At 46.9% G+C, this 22228-nt stretch overlaps 1 protein-coding gene across 2 annotated transcripts in view; it reads right to left on the reverse strand.

The window, feature by feature from the left end:
* Positions 1 to 22228, reverse strand: part of SNX10 (sorting nexin 10) — a 100166-nt gene that overhangs the window by 71900 nt on the left and 6038 nt on the right. The window contains exon 2 of one of the 2 annotated variants that reach the window (XM_075558262.1): positions 3461 to 3527. The exons of the other annotated variant lie outside the window; for it this stretch is intronic. Coding sequence (XP_075414377.1) covers positions 3461 to 3524 — 64 coding nt within the window. The 5' untranslated portion in view covers positions 3525 to 3527. The remainder of the gene's footprint in view (positions 1 to 3460; positions 3528 to 22228) is intronic. 2 annotated transcript variants of the gene reach the window in all.

A 22228-nucleotide genomic window follows, 5' to 3' on the forward strand; every position in this document is an offset into this window, starting at 1 on the left:
AATGCCCTCCTTGCTTTATTATAACAGGTATTAATCTGGTAGGTGTGGCTCTGCTGTTGTGAAAGATTATTATTGAAAGTTTTGCCCTACCATCCACCCCCACTGTTTGTGTAAATACTGTCAAGCCATTTGATAGTTTAATCTGTACAATAATGTTCATAGCTAGCCTATACTGGAATAATTTCCTTTTCTCAACAGTGTTTTAAATTCTATACCATTGGCTAAAATAATGATACTGTCAATAGGATTACCTTATGCTCCAAGTGGATGATTGACAATGTTCTCTAGCATAAAATGACATTTCTAAGGTAAACCTGAGACATATAAACCATAGACACATGAATGGAATGTGGACTCACATTTTAATTCTAGCCCCAATCTAAAATCAATTCATTCTTATGGCATGGTCCTGCTTGATGCTTACCCTCATATCGAGATCATTGAAGATATGGTGCTACAGCAAAGAAGAGTGAAGAAAGTAGATGGTGCCTGGCAATCAGAAAAGTATGGTATCTGGGGTCTCCAAGGCTTGCCTCCACACAGGCAGCCATCTATGTGAGACGTCAACTAAGTCCACATGAAAGAAGTGCACCAGCCTGTGTGAGCCAAGGATTATGAATAGTGAAATCCAAATCTGAAGGAGGAAATAGTGCTCGAGCTTAAATCGCGAACACCTGATTTGCAGGAGGCGATGGATGCTAGTGGATGCCCAAAATGCTTTCTCAGGGTTAGCTCCGATGACTTCCCTTTGACCATAGTTGAGGAATGTAACTAACCGTGTTATCAGGCAGAGAGCATTGTAAAGTCGATTATGGCAGAAGCAGCTAAGTTAAAATGCATTGTTTTATCATTTGATCTCCCTTTTGATGCAGTCTAAAGTTGTTTCAGTTAAAAAAGAAAGGTGGGAGTGGAACCCATTTCGATGACATCTCTGAAGAGGCCCCTCTGACCACAGAGCAGAGCTGTGAATAGCCTGGCTATCGTGCAGAAAGCACTGGGCAGGGGACTATTGCAGATGCAGTGTGGTTACAACTTGGCACCTTATCATTTTATCTCCCTTTTGACCCATTTTAAATTTGTTCTAGCTTTTAATAGTTTCTGCTTTCTTTTCTATTGGAGTTTTTCTCTGTTTTACTTTGCTACTGTTGTTCATTTTGTTTTGTTGTTAATTTTGCCTTTCTGTGTTTAAAATCCAGGAAAGGTCAATCTATATAGACAGGAACTGGATTAATGGTTTCTTGAAGGTATAGCAGGGGACTTTGGGGAAAATAGGGAGCTAATAACAATGGGTACAAAAAAGGAGAATATTGTCTAATATTAATTGTGGTGATAATTGTACAACTCTTTTAAAGATGATTGAACTATTGAATTGTATGACTTGTGAATTACTTGCAAATAAAACTGCTAAATAAAAAACTTTTTTTTAAAAGGCTTCCCAATAAGGTTATGTGATTGTCCTGTGCCCTATCTATATAACCCCCGGGGTCCCCAAACATAGCTGACATAACCTTCTAAGCTGACCTGGCTGCTGTGAACTGAATTGGCGCAGTTTGCCTTGGAAACCATCTTTGACTGGACATTTGTGTTTAAAGTGTTCTAACAAACACAGACTAAGGTGCTCTAGCACAGACGCAGACACGTGCATTACTAAGAGAACTTCTCTGCAGCTATCCACGAGCGCAGAAAGATGCTCAAACACTTCTGCTTGGAGTAAGTCCACGCATGGATCAACTGGAGCCCATGCAGCAATGCTTGACTTCTCCTTGTATCTGCTCTCCTTTTCCATAAATGGTGGCATCTCATCTACACTTTGCTCTGTCTCATTTCTTTTGGATTGTTCCACATCTATCCACAGAATCTGTTCTCCTTTTATCACCAACTCATTGCACCAGCTCCTGCTAGGGAACATTCAGGTTACATCCACTATTTGGCTATTCTACTCAGTGCTCAGTGAATCCCAGTGAGTCCATATTTGGAGGATCCTTTTCTATAAGTGGGACTACTGGGTCAAGCAAGTTCAAGTGAATCAATAACTCTGCAAGGAAATAATGTGCATTCACCCAGGTATATGAGTGCATTCTGTTTTCCACATCATACCTAGCATGGTTGATTTTGAATAATTTTTTTACATCTGCCAATCTCAATCTCAACTACCTTGCCAGGTTCTGGTGAAATATGCCTTGTTTTGTGGAGTTGTTTGGCATTCTTAAATTATGAATGTAGTCAAGCATGTACTGTGAGTTTAAGAACCACTGTAATTTCTTTTAGAGGAATCTTGGTGGTGCTGTGGTTAAGTATGGGACCACTAAGCACAAGGCTGGCAGTTCAAACTCATCAGCCACTCTGTGGGAGAAAGCTGAGGCTGTCTGCTCCATGAAGATGTATTATCTTGGAAACCCTACTCTTCCCTACAGGGATGCTAGGAGTTGGAACAGACTCATGACAGTGAGTATCGCATATTTTTCATGAGTTGTTCTTTTTAAAAAAAAAAACATTTTATTAGGGACTCATACAACTCTTATCACAATCCATACATATACATACATCAATTGTATAAAGCACATCTGTACATTCTTTGCCCTCATCATTTTCAAAGCATTTGCTCTCCACTTAAGCCCTTTACATTAGGTCCTCTGATGCAAATCTTTACAAGAACAAAAAGACTCATCTTTCTCCCTCACAGGGAGCGGTAGCTTCAAACTGCTGACCTTGTGGTTAGCAGCCCAGCATGTAATCCACTAGGCTACCAGGATCTAGACCAACAGTTCTCAACCTGTGGGTTGTGACCCCTTTTGGGGTCGAATAGCCCTTTCACAGGGGTCACCCGATTCATAACAGTAGCAGAATGACAGTTATGAAATAGCAACGAAAATAATTTTATGGTTGGGGGTGTCACCCAACATAAGGAATTGTACTAAAGGGTCACAGCATTAGGAATGTTGGGAACCACTGATCTAGACCATGGGCTGGCAAACTGAGGCTCACCGGTCATATTTGACTACATAGATGCGGCTCTGAAATAAAAGTGAAAGTAAAACTATCAGAGTTTCATTATAAACATTTTAAAGGATATCATTCCGATGATGGTGATTTCATTTGGTTCTAAATATATATTTATGACTCTTGAGTGATTTTTAAATTGTTGTGAGGCACATGATTGGCTCTTCCATCTCAAAAGTTTGCCAACCCTCCTCTAGACGAACCCTCAGAACTTCAGAATGCCAGTTCTCTCTTCTGGCTGGTACTGCCTCTCAACAAAGGGCCACCAGCCACATGCAATCCAATCTTAAAGGTCACCTCTGGAGTCATTTCTAAACTTTTTAATGTATGAATAATAGCAGTCGCCCCCACCAAATCCATAATTTTTTTTAAGAAAATGAATATGAATAATAACTTTTCTGTTCAAAACAGTCTCTTTTTCAAGAGGGTCACACTGTGATTGAATTAAAGAGTGACTCACCCTCAAGTGTCCATTCCAGAGTTCTCATTTGACAGCACGCCAGGTCCTTTTGCTGAGCCTCCATTACCTTGCAAATTTTAATGAAAAAGTAAATGGTGTGGGTGTTTTCGGATCCCCAAGGGAGTCTGGGTGGAGTCTGAGAGCAGCTGGGGATCAAGTTGAGAGGGCAGAGGAGATGTGGGCTGTCCACATCCCTGAGAACCACCCAGACGACAGGCCCACCCCAGGGGCATAGCCCAGGGCCCCATAGATGTATCCAGGATGGAAAGTTTTCAAGGTGGGCTGCTAATCTCCAGTTAGGCAGTTCAAAACCACCTGCCACTCCACAGGAGAAAGACGAAGCTTTCTACTTCCGGAAAGAGTTAGAGTCTCCGAAACCCACGGGGCAGTTCTACGTGTCCTCTAAGGTTGCAGTGTGTCAGAATCGACTCAAGGGCAGTGAGTGCATCAGTCATCTGTATGCCTCTGCAGCTCACCCTTTCTCCCTGTCGCACCCACCGGCTCAGTTCCTAGACGGCCAGTCTCGGTGGCCTGCTGCTGCTGTTGTGTCAGGTGCCAGGGACTGGATTTCAGCTCCATGTGACAGGGTAGAACTGCCCCACCGGGTCTCCTAGTCTGGGATCTTTATGGAAGCAGGCCATCAGAACTGCCAACTTTCGGTTAACCGGCTAACACTTAACCCTTGCACTACCAGGGCTCCTCATCTGTTTCCTAGTGCTACTGTAGCATATGGACTACATCTGGGAGGCTTTTGAAAACAGAAATGTGCCTTCTCACAGTTCCAGAGACTAAGAGTCTGAAGTCTGTGTGGACTCAAGGTTGGTCACCTCAGGCAACCCTCACCTAGCCTGTCTTCCCCAATGTGTGTGTACCTCCGCGCCACTCTGCTTTTTCCAGATCTTAGACTGGCTCGGGGCTCCAATAGCATGCTAGGCTACACCCTAAGCTGCTAACTACACAGTCAGCAGTCCAAATGCACTAGCTCGGCGGGAGAAAGAGGAGGCTGTCTATTTCTGCAAAGATTTACAATCTCGAAAACCCACTGGGGCAGTACTATCTGATCCTAGAGGGTCCCTGTGAGCTGGAACTTATTGGACGGCCATCGTTGGGTTTGGTTACAGATGTGACTCTTTTTAGAACCCAGCCTTCTGGAGTGTATGCCAATTAACAAAACCACAAATTCCAAACTCACTGCCATCCAGGCGATGCTGACCCATGGCAACCCTGTAGGACAGGGGAGAACTGCCCCTGAGGATTTCTCAGACTGTCACTCTTTACAGGAGTCCAAAGCCTCCTGGAGAGCCCGATTTCCAACTGGGGTCATATCCAGAAATATAGGAGTTAGGAACCCAACACAGATTTCAGGAAGCACAGTGACCCGTCCCCCCACCCCAACCCCACCCCCCACACACAGGGCCTCTGGCTTCTTGCTGCCCCCACTTTCTTGTCTCTGTCTCCTCCAACCCAACCCACCAAGGAAGCTCCTTCCCACCCAGTAGATCTGGGTGTAAATGTCACCATCTCAGAAAGATCTTTCCTGACTACCTACTAGATCCGGCTCTGCTCCTTCCTATTGCTCAGAAATTATCATAATCTGTGTCGTTTTAAATCCATTAATTCATTTTCTGATCTATTGTCTGTCCTCTAAAAGGAGCGCAAGTTCCAGAGGGCAACGTCCTCACCATTCAAGGTCTGTCCCCGCAGCAGTGTCCTGCATAAAATTAAGTGTCCAGTAAATAGGTCGCGTAAGTTTGAGTCAACGAGCACCAACTAAAAGCAACAAGAAGGTCAAAGCAAAACTGTATCACTCTTCCTCCATCACCAAATCAAGTTCCCAAGCCGCCTAACCCCACAAGGTGTGGAAAGGGTATAAGGACTAGGAACCCCTGCCTCTCTGCTCATCCATGGTCAGTCGTTCACCTTCCAAGCAAGCAATGCTTTCAGGCAGCCTCGGGGGAGGGGGGGCGGGGTGCCTTGAAGAGCACAGTCGGCTAGTCTTGTCTGGTACCCCCTGCTCTGACTCCACTGGACTTACGGGGATGAGACTGGGGAATCCTGCTAACATGATGCCGTTCAGTCATCATCAGAAAGAACAATCGGCCCTGGGGGCACTGTTGGGTAGTGGCAGGCTGCTAACCACGAGGTGAGCAGTTCAAACCCACCAGCAGCTCCGCGGGCTTCTGAGGCTGTCACTGCTTACAGGAGGACAGAGCTACCTCTTTCTCCCATGGACCACCGGGTGGATTCCAACTACAGCCCGACAGGTAGCCCACTATGCCACCAGGGCTCCTGGGATGTGCCCAGAGCCAGACCAAGTGGTACCTTCCTTATCACATCTAATCCTCCCAACAACTCCACAAGCCAGGCATTCTTCTTTTTTTTCTTAATCATTTTATTGAGGGCTCGTACAACTCTTATCACAATCCATCCATCCATCCATTGTGTCAAGCACATTTGTACATTTGTTGCCATCATCATTCTCAAAACATTGCTTTCTACTTGAGCCCTTGGTATCAGCTCCTCATTTTTCCCCTCCCTCCCTGCCACCCCCTCCCTCATGAACCTTTGGTAATTTATTATTATTTTGCCATAGCTTATACTATCTGATGTCTCCTGTCACCCACTTTTCTGTTGTCCTTCCCCCAGGGAGGAGATTGTGTAGATCCTTGTGATCAGTTCCTCCTTTCCACCCCAGCCTCCCTCCACAAGCCAGGCATTCCGATGACTGACTTTCTCATGAGGAAGCAGTGCCTAAAGGAGCCAGAAAGCATACGAAGGTGGAGACAGCAGACACGCCCTCACTGGTTCCGAACTGTGTCCTGTGCAGCTAACAGGGCATCCACGCTACAGCAGCAGAAATCAACGTCCAAGGGACAGCAATGAGGGGGAAATTCCCACAGGAAACTGAGTTATGAACATTTCAGATGCCGTGGGGACAGGCGGGGCAGAGTACCAATAGGAGGGGGACTTTAAAAAGTCCATTGGGGGGGCGGAATTAGAATAAAAAGAGAGTAGAATTGTCCCATGAACTTTCTGAAAGCCAACCGCCAGATATCTGACAGCGACTTCCTGGTCCTCAGAAGGTGAGAGGAAGAAAGGGGTATTGTGTACACATGGCAGCTGGTCTGGTGTCCCCAGTGATAAGGGCCTCCCAGGATGACTCAGGCCTAGCGATGGAGATCAGAGTGTCATCACGGGGACCCACTGAGGGGGGACCTGGTGATGGGCAAGAAAAAAACTTTTTAACTTCTTAGTGTGAACTGGGTGGAAGTTTACAGAGCAGGTGATGGCTGTACATTCGATAATTCATACGCATTAGGATTCAGCCCATGAACCGCAACCCCCTCAATACAGCGTCACTTAGACAGATGGTTTATCACCAGTCCCATCCACCCCCAGAGTTCTAAGACCTCGAATTCCTAAAGAAGCCAGGAGACTGGAAGCCATTCACTTATAAGGCAAAGCCTACTGTGTGCACAAAAAGAAACAGTCCTGACACAGGGCTACCGGGAGCAGGAAAATGAAGAGGGTGGCTTCCCAGAGAAGGCAGGGCTTGCCTTGGGACACCTGGGGGACAAGCGGGATAAAGGAGAGCCCGCCTGGGGTACCTGAGAAGGCACGAGGACCTATTCTCAGGCACACACAGCAACAGTGTCTTTGGAGGGAGGCCTGGAGACGCAACCGAGAGCTTTGGCAGAAAGCTGGAGGTGCCAACCCACCAGAAGGCACGCCGCTCAGCAGTGGAAGCGCTCTGGAGCAAGAGGGGAAACGACTGGTGTGAAAGAGTTTTTGTGCTTGTTTTCTTTTCCTTCGTAGGGGCTTTGAGAGAGGAGGGGCACGGAAAGCCCAGAGCAGATGGCCGGGAGGCAGAATTGGAGAGACACACCTGGAAGGACTGCGATGGGTAATCTAGGGCGGCGTGGCGGGCATGAGGAGAGAAGCGCTTTCATCCTGCTGAAGGCAAGGGCGCAGCTGGTGAAGGCCTGACCGGGCCCTGGCTCACCCGGGGTGCAGTGGAGGCTGCCCGGCAAGGAGCTTCCCATGCGAAGGCTTGGACATGGAGGAGAAGGGGAGGCAAGGATGACTCCCAGGCCGGGGGACGCCCAGGCCAGTGTCGCCGGCAAGAGGAGGAAGCTGGAGAGGGCTGCAGTACAAGCACACGCTGGGATGACCACGGGGAGCCACTTTAGGCATTTGGAGATGAGTTTGGTTCTGGCTAAGGAAAGGTTCTGGGAAAGCAGATTTTTTTTTTAAATCTACTTTAAAACGTTCCTCATTCAAACTTGTTAAAATTTTCTTTAAAGAAAGCACCACAGCACACTGGAAACAACCCTCTTTCCAGCTGGCTTGATGGCAAAAGTGATGGGGAGGCGGTTTCCGTTACTTTGAAGAACAGGAACAACTAAGGGTTTTGATCGATAGGTCATGTTTAGCGGGAGCCCTGGTGGTGGAGTGGGTTGTGAGTTAGGCTGTGAACTGAAAGGCCAGCAGTTTGAAACCACCAGGCATCCCTCAAGAGGAAGATGAGCCTTTCTACTGTAAACGGTTACAGTCTGAGGCTCCCACAAGCACTCTACCCTGTCGATAGGGTCACTACGAGTTTGACTTGACTTGATGGCAAGGAGCTTGGTTTTATTTTGGTGCCGACTCATGGGTCCCTACACAGTCCCTGTGAGTTTCCAAGACTACAGTTTTTACAGGAGTCTAAAGCCCCATCTGTCTCCCAGAATGGCTGGTAGTTTCAAACTGCTGACCGGGCTCCTCTGCCAAAATCACAGGGCCATGCAAATCCGAAGACCTGGCCAGTCATTGAGATACAAGCGGGAAAGAAGACTTCGCTTGTGAGCAGAGAGTGTCCCTAAGTGAGCAGGGATGGCACCCTAGACAGGGAAGGCCGTATGGCTGGTGCAAACTGTGCATCGCTGAGGAAAACCATTTCACATCCCTGCCCTATTTCCTCGCCTGTGAAAGGGCTGATGAATCACTGGCCAACACACATTTTGGTGCCTCAAATGTTAGCGTGTTTTGGGGTATCTATGACCTGCTGAACCCCAAAACGGCACCACTTGCCCCCTGGTGCTCTAGCTTCTGAGATACACAACGCATACCTTATACCACTCCTCACTCTGCTCGCCCACCGAAAGTCAGGATACCTGAGATAAAGGACGGGCACTCTGGCTTTATTTAAAGCAGTCTGTGTTAAACCGAATATTTAAATCATGGTATACTTACATGGTGTCCTTTGACCCAGATATATGTGGACAGTGCAAATTACATGAACTTGGAATTTTCCCCGAGTATCACTTCATCTTTATGAAGAAAGGAATAGTAGGAACCTCCTGCCGGAAATCAGTCACTTGACAGTAAAGAAGGAGGCCTGATGGGGTAGTGGGTCATTGTTTGACGGCAAATAACAAGATCAGCTCTTTGAGGACATCACTCTACAAGAGCAAGCTGAGACTGTCCGCTCCCATGAAGATTTAAAACCTCAGAACCCCACAGGAGAAGTTCCACCCTGTCCCAGAGGGTCACTGTGAGTCTCCAGTCTGTGGGAACTGAGAGAATGGATGAGAACGTAGTGCAGCTAAATCCTCTACACTCATAATTACGGGTCTAGAATGCCAACTCCACTGGGGGAAGACCCTCACGGTTATGAGATATAAGTAAATCTTAGTACACAGTCTCATGACTGGACACAGCCCCTCCCCTCCCCCCAAAAAGGAATTTTTATAAAGGATCTACCATAAAAGATGCCTCACACCTGCATCTAGCTAGTCCCTATGCCTGGAGGTTATCTGTAGATAAGAGCAATCAGATCCTATAGCCCAACCCACAATAAAATAAAATAAAACTCTCTTCTGAAGTCGCTTGCGCATATGATCATAGATTACTTGGGGGGGGATCTAAGATCAACTAGCACTAGGTCAAGACACTGAGTCCTTTCATTGCCTGTTTATTATGTTATCGCTTATGATATTACCCACTGACTAAGTAATATATTCACTGAATGACATGTATGTCTTTTGAAAGATCTGTAAGCCCAATTATATATACGCATTGGAAAATACATTTACTCTCTTGGTCCTGACAGATCCAGGAGTCCCTGTGCCCCACTGTCTGTCTGCCTGGCTGTCTGTCTTTATTATTTTCCACAATCACAAAGTCGCTCCTGAGGACCTGTTTCGAGTGTTGGGGACCCATACCCCAACATTAATCAACTGATTGCTAGTGACTTTGGTACCATATTCACAGTATCTGAACCCCAAAATGAGTCTGTCAGAGTTCAAATGCCTTTATTAAAATTAAAATGTTCCAGTGTTGTATAAGATGACACAACTTCTCCCCCTATGCACAGAAAGTCTTTTTTTTAAGTTATAATTTTTCTTATAAAGAAACTTAGAGTCAATCTCACCTCTGAAACATTTAGCATGAATTATCCACTGACTTCTTTATATTAAAATGTGTTCTGAAATGTTAACTGCATAATTTGAAGGAGAAAAATTTAGATATTCAAAATACTTATAAACCTTGCTCTGAGTTGTACATTTTATGCCCTCATTCTGTCCTTATACATACGTGCCTTTTCCGTTTTCTTTACGTTTCTACTCTTCTCAAGCTGAGTTCCGCCTTTGCAATATCCACCGTGCAGTCTGTAACCATGGAACAGCCTCCCACGTCCAAAAGAAAAACATGCTGTCATCTAATCTGTCCTAACCCAGAGTGACCCCTCAGGACAGAGAAGAACTTCCACTCTGAGTTTCCAAACTTTTCAGTTTTTTTGAAGGCTACAAAGTGGCTGCTGGATTCAAACCACTGATGTTATGATTGGCCCCTCAATGCATAACCAACTAACCACCATAGGTCCACATACAGCTTCCCTTGTGTGGTAGTTATAGAATCTCTTGTCAATTTGAGAGGATTCAGAGTGAAAGGGTGGAGTTTAGCCTGTCAATCAGGTCACAGCTTGATGATCTCATTCAGAGGCCCTAAGGAGATAAATAACTCACTGGAGGCTCAGTCCCTGCAAGACAATCTTGTCGGCAAGCCACATGGAGACAAGCTGATGGCAGCCAGGGCCTCGGAGCTGGAGAAGCCATGTGGAGACTCCTGGCAAAGTTGAGATACTTACAATGCCATTGGATCCACAATACTTCCCAACCACTGACCTGCGATCTTCCTACACTCGGCATCACTGCATGTGTTCCATGAGTCTGAAGAGGGCTTTATAGATTGGTATAAGAGATATGGGTTAATATCGGACTCATGGACTTGATCTGGACTGGACTTGGATGTTTTCTCAATATTCAATAGCTCTCGTATATAAAGCTCTTTCTTATACACACGAGTCTCCCTGGATTTGTTTCTCTAGTCTACCCAGACTAACAGACCTTGAAGATCTCTTAATACTTAATTCTTTATCAAATATCTTACCTTTGTTGTCTTATCTTCTAATCTGTGAGTCTGAATTATTTTCTTTTTTTTCTGAATTATTTTCATATTTAAAACTAGGATGACAAGTTAGCATAATTTAAAAGCTGAAAATAAAATTTCTTATCTAAGAAAAGAGAGCTGAAGTCATCTAGCCAATCAAGATATTTCCTTAATCAGCACCCTAAGTAACCCCAGGAACAGGCCTACAAACCAAGACATCTAGGTGCGGGGGAGGGGAGTTACTGTCCGCTGGGCTGTGGTACTCCCTCACGGGGCTGAGATCAAATGACCAAAGTGAAGGCACATGCCTAGGGCCCTGTTCCTTATCTTCTCCAAGGCCTTTGATGTGAAGACTGGGGTCTCTATCTCACGATAACAGAACACTTTACCTTTAAAAATCCTCTAAGCATTTGTCCATCAGTGAACGGGGGATGTTCACAGGAGTGGGATATTTCACATCTATTTTGGCTGAAGTCCAGGCCCCGGCCAAGAAAATACTGCCTGCGGCAGTTTGATGACTGACGGTGGGTGTTCAATGCGTTTTGATCCCCAAAGACCAAAATGAGACATGCAGAAAATCTTTTAAAAAGCAGAGTGAACGATGCTACAGCCCACTTTGGTGAGTAGCAACTGGGGTCTTAAAAGCTAATGAGTGTCCATGTGACTTTCAACTATTGGTCTCTCTCTGTCCAGGAAAGAGAGTGATAAAAATTGGAGACACGTGGAAACCAGGTGTTCAATCGACTAATGGGCCTCACAGTCATCAGTCTCCACAAGACTGAAACCAGAAGAACTAAATGGTACCCAGATCCCCAATGGCTCTGGGGATCGTATTAGAAGGTCCTGGATAAGTGGGGTCAGGGAGATGTGTAGCAAAACTCAAAAGCCTAGAAAAGAGATTGGTGAAAGTCTTGAGACTATGGCCCTTAGTCCCCTTTCAGGTCTAGAAATGAACTCACCCCTTGGGTCAATTTTCAGCCAAACAGCAGACAACTCTATAAGGAAGACATAACACGTGTGAGCATGAACAACTTAGAAAAATCAACCACTGGGGATCCAAAGGGCAGATCTCCCCAAGGAGAAAGTTTAGGGAGGGTTAAGAATGGAAGCCGAAGAAAGGAGACAGAAAGCACAGGGAGGAAGTGGGATACACCATGTTGACTCTGAGGAAATGAAACAACGCGTGCGTGCATCATTTAACTAAACGTGGCAGCCTGCTCTGCCATGCCTTCCCCCGATTCACAATACAAAGGTTCTTTTTACATTTTGGGTGTTTGTTTGCTTCCCTACTACCTTACTGCCTTGTAAGAATGTTTTCCTACGTCTTCTCTTTGTTAATCTCAGGTAGAAAGGTGGGGTCCAGGATTATCTGAAATAGTTAAAGATATGCAAGGATGGAAAAATAAATTGATCAAAAAGCATGCCTCAGAGTGTTAAGAGCCTAGGTTTGGGGGTTACAACGACTAAGGTTCAAACCCTAGGTGGCAGTTACATAATCTGCCGTCAATTTGAACAAAGGGGTGGAGTCTAGCCTGTCAATCAGATCATAGCCAATGATGCCTCTGTGTGGGCATGGCCTTTCCTGAGGATTGTGGGAACTCCTATCTTCCTCCCGGAGGCAGGACACAAGCTCTCTCTGCTTCATGTTCCGTTGACAAGCCACATGAAGCTATGCTGATGGCAGATAAGAGCCCCCGAGCTAGAGGAGCCACATGGAGAGCCACACCAGTACTGAGATGCGTCCACAAGACTTTTCACCCACTGGCCTGTGATTTTCCTGCATCCAGCATCATTGCATGTGTTGTCTGAGTCTGAAGAATTTATAGACTGGTATCAGACATAAAGGCTAATATCAGACTTATGGACTTGATCTGGACTGGACGTTGGTGTTTTTCTCAATATACAATTACTCTTTGATATAAAGCTCTCTCTTACACACATATGAAGTGTCTCTGGATTTGTTTCTCTGGTCAACCTGGACTAACACACCCTGGTTCTATTTCTTAAGGAAATAAGAATTTTTTTGAATTTTATTATATTTAGGAGTGTTTTTCAGTCCGGTCTGTTGGGGCACTATGCCCTGGCCCCAAAGTCCACTTTCAGCATTCCCTGGGGACCTTGCCACTCCATTCCCTTGCTGTTCCGCTGCACTCCCTGAGTGCTTTGCCTCGGTGTGGTGGGATCAGGTCAGGTGCAATTCCCACACTGTGTCTCCGGTGCTGTCCCCTGCAGGGTCATGGGTCAGTGAGGGACGTCATATCTCATAGTGGGCTGGCCATGTGGTCCTCTCTGTGGACTGGCTGCTCTAATTGGGGTCATCGTCCTCATGGCCTGGTGGGCCAGGATGTGCTCCACTCTCTCCTACTCCCCCTCCATCTGCTCCTGTGTGCTCCGATCAGATATGTCCCTCTCCCGGAGCTGCAGAATCAATGTCGTCCTTTGAAATAAATTCTTTTGGGGGAAGGGGCAGGCATCCACTTAATATTTGGTACTGGGGCCAGCCTCCCAAAGAAATTTCTTAACCTTTTGATTCCATGGTTTTATTTTCTATAAAGATAGTTTAATAACAGAGCTACTGTACTTGATTGTTCAGAAGATCGGTTGAGAACACAGGTGGAAAAGCTTCGCCTTGTTTTTAGGTGTGGTGACTGCAGTGACTGTATTCCAGGGTAGTTGACAGGTGTCGGGCTACAAACTCAGTTTGGCAAAGTTCTCAAAACAGAAGTCACAGTATTTCAGTTTTTCAATCATCCAGAAAATGAGTGGATTAGGAGTCATCCTGTTTTCTCAGAAGCTGATCCCCAATAGACAATATTCCAAGTGTTTCTCTCTGAGACACCACGACCCAGCGGACACTCATATTTGTCCTAACCAAGGGGGCACCAGTGGGTGTGGAGGACCATCCCTACCCGCGGGTCTCCCGAACGCTGCTCTCCAGGAAAAGCTATGCCAGAGGCAAGCAAAAGGCAGTTATGATGAAATGAGAGGCTTCCAAGATGTGGGTTCCCAATCTACACAATTCTTGGTTCTGCGCTGCACTTCCTTCAGGTTGGTTTTAAGGGTAGGAGAACCACTGTGAGAGAGAAAACTAATCTGAGAGTAGGGGTTGGGGGGGGGGATTAAAGAGCTGGAATGACAGATGGAAAGAGGGACCCAGGAGCCTGTCCCAAACATAACTTCTCCACTCAACCCAGTAAAGTAAAAGTCTCCTGAACCAACACCACGTGCAGGAGGGTGGAGCTCTTCACCAATGGCTGTTGGGGCTGACTCTGTGTCCAGGCTGATTCCAAGCAATAAAAAAATAGAAACATCATTCAGGTTGTGGGAACCTGAGAAGCAAATAAGTCTCCCCCTACAGTCAACCAGAAGCAAACTTTGGATTTCCATGGCTGCCCAAGGCCAGTTTGTTCTCTCAGGCACAGCAAGAGGTTCATGCAGAGGGCGGCAATGGAGGAGGGCACAGCTGATTTCCTCTGGTTTCCCAACTGCCACGAGGCAGGGGTCAACCCTCCACGTTCCACCCTACTCCCCCGATTCTGACATTGCCTACTCCTTCCGCACCATTTTACATCTATGCTAAGTTTACATAACTCATTCCAATGACCACACAGAACTCACAAATAATCAAAATTAAGGGGTTTATTAGGGAAGTGAACAGGTTGCCACGAATCAGGATCAGCCAACAGTAAAGAGTCACTGGTTTCCTCAGCCAGCAGCCCAGTCTCTCTCCAGTTCTTAGTCTTCTCAGTGAAGCAGTCCCTTGACTTTTGCATCCGTGGACCAGGAACCCAGCCCGCCTGTCACTCTGTCCCACAGTTCCACAGTCTTGAGCCAGACAAGGAGAAGGGGACCCACAGGCCCGGGCTACTCCGCTGAGCCTCCGCACCCCAGTCTGCCAAGCAGCTGCTCCCGGCAGCCTCCACCACTTCAGACAGAGATCTTGAACGTGCTCTGCCAAGGTCCCCGGGGGTTCTCTCTTCTCTGTCACTGCTTCAAAGACGGCTCTCCTTATCCCTGGGGGAGTGGTAACACAAACTGACCAGCCTCCCCCTGAGTGTTCACACAACCTGGTGCAAAGTCCCACCCAGTGACTGGGTGGGAGTTACAGAGACTTGAGTAGAAGAGCCCCATTGAGAAACTGCACTCCACCACAGGACAAATTGTGAAGGGGCTCACTATGAGCTGAAAGGCTGAAGACTCAAGTGCACTCGGAGGCCACTCGGAAGAAAGACCTGGCGACCGACTTCTGAAGAGATCAGCCATTAGAAGCTCTGTGAAGCACAGGTCTGCTCTGACGCACAAGTGTTGCGTGAGTCACGGAGTGTCGACAGCCATTCCTTTGGAGTCCCATTTTGTTTTAGGGGCAGGGAGCCACAGGTGACAATGTGGGCTAAAAGAGAATGAGTCCTCCCTCCCCAGAAGTAATTAGGCATAATCTGATTTACACCCAGAGATGCGGTTAAAACCAAGAACCAACAGGACTACACGCATGGCCACCTATAGGTTTGGCAAAAGATAGTAACACACCTGCACTTACATGTGGGTTTTTAATAAAATACCCATGTATATGACAGAACATGCAGGGGGGCAAAGTTTAAGTCAGTGGGCTTGAGAAGACTTAGGTCTCCAGTCTCAAGAGACAGCTAAGTTAGTTTGCATAAGAGAGTTCACAAGACAATGTTCTGTAACCTACTGTCCGGAGTAGTGGCTGTGATCTTAACAGCTATGAAGTGACAAGGCACAACTAGTAATGTGCCCCCATCCAAAACAAAGAATAAAAACTCACTCCCTGCCATTGAGTCCATTCCACCTCATAACAACCCTTTGGGACAGAGTATGACTGCCCCGGTGGGTTAACCAATACATTTTCACAAGAGTGAAAAATTTTCTCCCAAGGAGCAGATAGATGGTGGTTTCAAACTGCTGACCAATACAAACCACTATATCACCAGAGTACTCACAAGTGAGGGGGGGGGATCAAAGATGTATATTTAAAAATAGTTAAAAGAACTAATGGACCATGCAAACTTCAATCTTCTTTCCCTTGAGACCAGAAGAAACTAGATGGTACCCAGCTACCACCACCAACGTCTCTGAAGGAGATCACTTAAAAGATCCTGGGAAGAATTGGAGGTAAACATGAACCCAAACTCAAAATCATATAAAAGAGAAGGCTTACTGGTCAGACAGAAAGTGTGAAAACACCCAAGTGTACGGTCCTTAAGTCACCCTTCAAGCCTGAAACTCCACTCACCCCCTGGACTCAACTTTCAGCCAAACAACAAACAGCCCTATGAGGTGAACACCAAGGATGTATGCACTCCTTCGAACAAGCAACCCTGGAAGAGCTAAAAAGCTTCTCTGGGCTCCTGATAGAGCTCAGAAGACAGAAAGGGATAGGAGAGAAAGGGGAGTAGACACGGCAGTAACCAGGGGATGGGGATCATGCTGCTATACTGGGGGTAGGTGACCAACATCACAAAACAAAATGTCTCTGACTTCAATGGACAATCAATTTGCTCTGTAACCTTGCACTCAAATCACATCCCCAAAGGTTTTAAAATTATAATTATACACACACACACACAACAGTTAAAATAAGAGCAAAGACTTAAGGGACACCTGCCCCGTCTCATTTCTGCTTCACAGTTCTTACCCAGCACCCAAGTAGCCCATGAAAGATGATAAACTAAGACCAAACCAGGCCTGGTCTGCCTTCCAAGACACATCCCCACTTCTTGGAAACCACCATCTTCCCCCAAGGCCATCTTGCCCTGACCCTCTCCACCCACGCCACAGGCCCTGTCAGCACCCAGTCATCATACACATGACCCTGACCGAATGCCGGGCTGAGCAAGTCAGGGGAGGGGCATGTTCTAATTCATGAATAAGCTCACTCTGGCAGGCTGCTCTTGGGAAACTGGGTGGGAGGGAAACAAAGAGGAAGGAGAGGGCCTAGCTTAGAAGGGACCGGGAAAAGAGCCCTGGCAGCCAGTGTGGGGGGCCAGGACGGAGGGGGTGGGCCAGCAGAGTAGGAGGAGAGATGGACCAGGTGGGAGAGGCAATCCAGAACCAGGATGGTTTGGATGAGAGGTGAGGGCAGATGGCCGTGGGTTTCTGGCCTGAACAATGGTCAGAGTGGACAGTAGCAGTCCGTGTGGATTTGGCTGGGGAAGGCGGGAGAAGGGGAGTCTGGGGCACATCGGGAACAGAGAGGGAAAGCGCAGGAAGCTAAAGAAGTTTCGGTTTCACATCCACATGGGCACAAAAGCCCATAGTCTTGCCCCTCATTGTGCATTCAGAATTTGGTGAGGCTTTTTGTTCTGTTTGTAAAAGAAGGTCGCCAAACTAAGTGCTGAATTAAAACAACTGCCAGTGAGTGGATTCCACCGCCTAACTACAGCACTGAGCAGAGCTGTGCAACAGGGCTTCCAAGGGTGTCAATCTTTATGGAGCAGACTAAGACGTCTTTCTCCCACAGGGTGGCTAGTGGGTCTAAACCTGCCACCTTTTGATTATCAGCCCAACGCTTAATCCACTGCATCACCAGGGCTCCCTGTCTAAGTGGGAGGCCCCTCAAAACTAAGGAAGGGATGATGAGCCATGCTGCGCAAGTTAAGCTGAGACCTGACATGTCTACAACACACCTAAGGGCCTCGGTCAAGTTCAGTGCTAAACGCTGAGTTCAGACGAGTGAGTGGCGGAACACAGACATCAGGAGTTGGCGATTTGCTGATGATATTTAGAGCCATAGAGATGAATAAAACCAGTGTGTCCACGGCCGGTCACTGTAGCTAGGTCACCGGCAGAATTAGGGTACAGATTCGAGGTCTCCCCAAAATCTAACCAGAAAATCGAGTGGCCGCTGCTCTGGCAAGCTTCCCAGATGATTCTGCTGCACTAAAATGTTGAAAAACACAGGTGCTGGGAGAATGAACAGAGCAAACGAAGGTGGCCCAAGACAGACCTGCAGTGCTGCCAACCGGAGGGATCAGGGGAAGGGGGGCTCGGTGGGGAGCCGAGTGGAAGTGGCCAGTGAAGCTGGGGCAAGTAAGGCAGTTCAGAGTCACATGGCAAAAAAAGGGGGAGGGGGTTGACTGTTGAAGAAGTTGGGGAAAGCCAAGAGGCTAGATCAGAGGATAATGAGCCTGTGAAGGAAACCCTTTGGCATCACATCCAGGCCAGCCCTTTTGAGCAGAAAAGTCTCAGCAAGAGGTCAGAAGGGGATTAGAGACCTCACCAAGCTCCCTGTCATTGAGTCGGTGCCGGCTCATAGCGACCCTACAGGACAGGGTAGAACTGACCCTGTGGGTTTCCAAGACTGTAACTCTTTGCAGGAGTGGAAAGCCCTCAGAGCGGCTGGTGGTTTCAAACTGCTGGCCCTGCAGTTAGCAGCCAGGGCTCCTGGAGGCCTCACAAACCTTGGGAAATGGGTGAAAGAAAGGCCATCTATTTCTGACTCTAAGTGGCTGCTTTAGGGATGGCCTGTAGGACTGTAAGCCCTCTGGGCTGAAGTTAACTTTAGGGATCTCTTCTTTCTAACAATGCAGAGAAAGCGCAGGGCAAGGGATTAGCAAGAATAGTCTAGTCTTGAAAGAAGAGTGACAAACCTTTCAACATCCTCAGGAGAACTGTCCCTGACAGTGCTGAGGCTAACACACTCCTCACTTCCAAGCTGCACTGGTGGTAGCTGAGGAGACGCCAAATAGGAGTTCAGGGTTCCCTCTGATAAGACCGAACCTCCTTTAGAGGTGTGTGTGTGTGTGTGTGTGTGTGTGTGTGTGTGTGTGTGTGTGTGTGTGAGAGAGAGAGAGAGGGGGGGGGTAAGGGGAGAGGGAGAGAGAGAGATCTAAAATTATTACAAATTGATTCTCTCCGGAGGTGGCACTGAGTGGTACAAATGGTGAATGGGCTTGCCAGTACCCAAAAGGCTCGCAGTTCGAGTCCACCCAAAGTTGCCCTCCATGCAAAAGCAGTCTTGGGAACTGGAGCAGGGAAAACTAGAAAATCATGGGGGTGGGGGAAGGGGCGTGACTATGAGTCAAAATCAACTTGATAGCAATGGGTTTACTGTATCAAAAAGACCTGTTGTTGACATTGAAGGCTAAGAGTCAAGTTGCAAGATGGAATAGAGATCCTGCAAGAGCCCCAGGCTGTGCTTGGCAGAGAGGGGCAAGCTGAGTTGGGCTGTGCCTGGGAGATAAGCGGAGCAAGAAGTATGAGAGAGGAAGCCCTGTTAGCCAGAGGTTCCAAAGAGTCCTTTACATTTGGTTAGAGCCCAAAGCAACACTGGAAAGGACCCAAATTTGTAAAATGTGGGTGTGTCCTAAAGATAATTCGACCAAGTAAAATCACAGGTCCTGCTAGAAACATAATCTCCCTCTTAGAAAACAAGAGCACCATGAGTTGCATAGCAACAAAGTATCTTGACCAACCCAGTCAGAAACCATGGTACCTGGCTCACAGACTGTTGGCTCAAAGATAACCGTCAACCACACCAATGTGAATGTCACTCTTTTCTAAAACCTGTCTTCCAGTCAAACAAATACAGGGTACCCAGAAAATAAATGATAAAACTTTATCATCTACTTTGGACCTAGGACTATTCTATCCCACTGCCACCAAGTCAATTCCAACTCGAAGCAACCCTCCCGGACAGAACAGAACTGCTTCTCATGCTTTCCAAGACTGTACATCTTCATGGGAGCACGTAGTCTGTCTCCTACAGAGTGGTAAGTAGGGAGCTTTAGCCTACCAACCTTGGGGTTAGTAGCCCAATGTTTAATCAACCCCCTGCTCCACCAAGACTCGTTGGACGCAGGTCTGGTCCTAGGCAGTCTTTGTCTGTTGGCATCACCTAAACACCTCTCACCCCTCGTTGCTCTTCTCTGGACCCAGGGCTCTCTGATGGCAGGTCCCTTGGCAGCTACTAGGAATGGAATTGGAAACTTCAAGTATGAGCCAGGAAGGAGTCAGGACTGGAGGAGCAGGGTAGATGTTCCTCGCCTATATTCCCAGGGTGTCCAGGTTGCCTGGGCAACAGAAAGGTGGGGTGACGGAACATCAGAAGCATCACTACAGAATGAAGTGCGTAGGGGAAAAAAAGGAGAACCCTTAACCTCCGTACTATGTATCAGACCTGTTTGGATATCTCCAACGCACTGTCACTGAGTCCATACCAACTGGCACTATAGTGTCCCTGGTGTGCTAATAGGTTACACCCTGGGCTGTTAACCACAAGTTCAGCAGCTCCAAACCACCAACTGCTCCTTGGGAGAAAAATGAGGCTTTCTATTCCCATAAAGATTTACAGTCTGACACCCATAGGGACAGTTCTACTCTGTCCTACAGGATCACTAGGCGTGGACAAGTTTGGTCGTCTTTGATGTTCATGTGGTCATAGTGGTAAAATATGAGTCAAACGGCTAGCCCCTTCTGGGCGATATCTTACAAAAGGAACAGATCCTCAGAGAGGGAGAGCGATAAATACAGGGTCTGTCTTCAATCAAAGGAACGTCAAGGGTCCCTGGTAGATTAGACGCTAGAGAAGAGGTTCACAGAATAAATCAACATGGCTAAGAGTCTGATTTGAACTTTTAGCTCTCAGAATTGTGAGAAAAGAAATTCCTCTTCCTGAAAGGCGCCCACTTGTGGTGGTATTTGTCCAGCTCATAGCAACCCGCTGAACAACAGAACAAAACACCGCCCTATCTTGCGCCATCTTCACAATGATTCTCTCTGACCCCACTCTGGCCAATCCACCTCCCAGAGGGGCTTCCTCTTCTACACAGCAGCAGGTAAGGAAGGAACCCTGGTGGCTTAGAGGGTTATGCGACTGGCTGGCCCACAGAGTTGCCGTGAGTCAGAATCTGCTGGGTGGCAGTGAGTTTGGCGGTAACTAAGACAATCACTCCAGGCATAAATAGGGCATTTACCTAGATCATTGTAAGTTCCACTGTTACAGAACAGGATTTCTTGAGTGCAAGAAAATACATGTTTTTAAACTCTGCACACAGGCAAAATACTATGAAATCCAGATTGTTAAAGTCGCAAAGTTCAGGGGAGACAGTGCTCTATGGGGTTGGAAGTAGGGGGTAGATCAAGAAAACATCAGTGAAAGGGTAACAGGACTCAGCTCATCCCAGTGACATTGAGTCCACCCTGACTCCTGTAGGTCCGGGCAGAACTGCCCCCTGTGAGTTTCCAAGGCTGTGAATCTTTACCAGAGCAACTGCTGACCTTGTTGGCAGCCCAATGAATAACCCACGCCACCACCCAGACTCTTGATTTACACTCAAGAAAGAAAACTAAATGGTGAAAGAATGCTGGTTTGGGGTGGGTGGGTGGGTTGGCCTGGCTGGCTGGTTGTTTTTAAAGCTAAAGACAGTATAATTCGAGGAAAACCACCATCTGAATTAAGCAATTTTGAATTTAGGAATTGATTCACACACTAGACAGAGAGCTCAGACTTCAGGGAAATTCTGTGACACTACTATCCTCTCAGCAAAAATTCTCCACAACAGTTCTACCATGAAAATGAAATGGCCTCTTTATGTCTCAATCCACGCATGCTGTCTCTTTTTTCCTCCAAATAGTTTTCAGCCTCCTGTCTAAAGAGTCACCTCTCAGCCTCTCACTACCATTGTGTAGTCGATGCTGCCTCACAGTGACTCAGCTGTGAATCTGCAAGGCTCCCACTGTTTACAGGGGAAGAAAGACCCATCGTTCAGACCCCATAGCCAACCACAGGAGAGTGGCTCTTCCAAAGAGAGAGCATTCCCAAATGCTGTATTGTGACAGGAGCTCCCAGAAAGCTTTGCTGATCTCACATGCTGGGCAGCCTATTGGGAGGTTTAAACAGAAAAATGTGCTTGATACAATTGATGTATGGATTGTGATAAGAGCTGTAAGAGCCCCCAATAAAACATTTTTGAAAAAAAAGAAAGAAAATATGAAAAAATGTAAGAGCCCCCAATTAAAAAAAAAACTCACGGTCACCCTATATAGCAGGGGTGGGGAATGTACAGGCCTCAGGCTGTATAAGGTCAGCTAAATCAATGCCAACTAACATCACATGCCTCATCTAAGAAGAAGCTCCAGCCATCACAGTCTTACTCCTACTGCCATCAAGTCGATTCTGGCTCACAGTGACCCTATAGGACAGCACAGAACTGCTTTTGTGAGATGCAGAGACTGTTACTCTTTATGGGAGTAGAAAGCCCCATCTTTCTCCCAAGGAGGAGCTGGTGGTTTCAAACTGCTGACATTGCAGTTAGCAGGCCAATGAGTAACCGCTGTCAGGAGTGAGTTCATTAAATGTTTGACCAACTAAATACA

The sequence above is a fragment of the Tenrec ecaudatus genome, chromosome 9, assembly GCF_050624435.1.
Source record: "Tenrec ecaudatus isolate mTenEca1 chromosome 9, mTenEca1.hap1, whole genome shotgun sequence".
NCBI classification, from domain to species: Eukaryota; Metazoa; Chordata; class Mammalia; order Afrosoricida; family Tenrecidae; genus Tenrec; species Tenrec ecaudatus.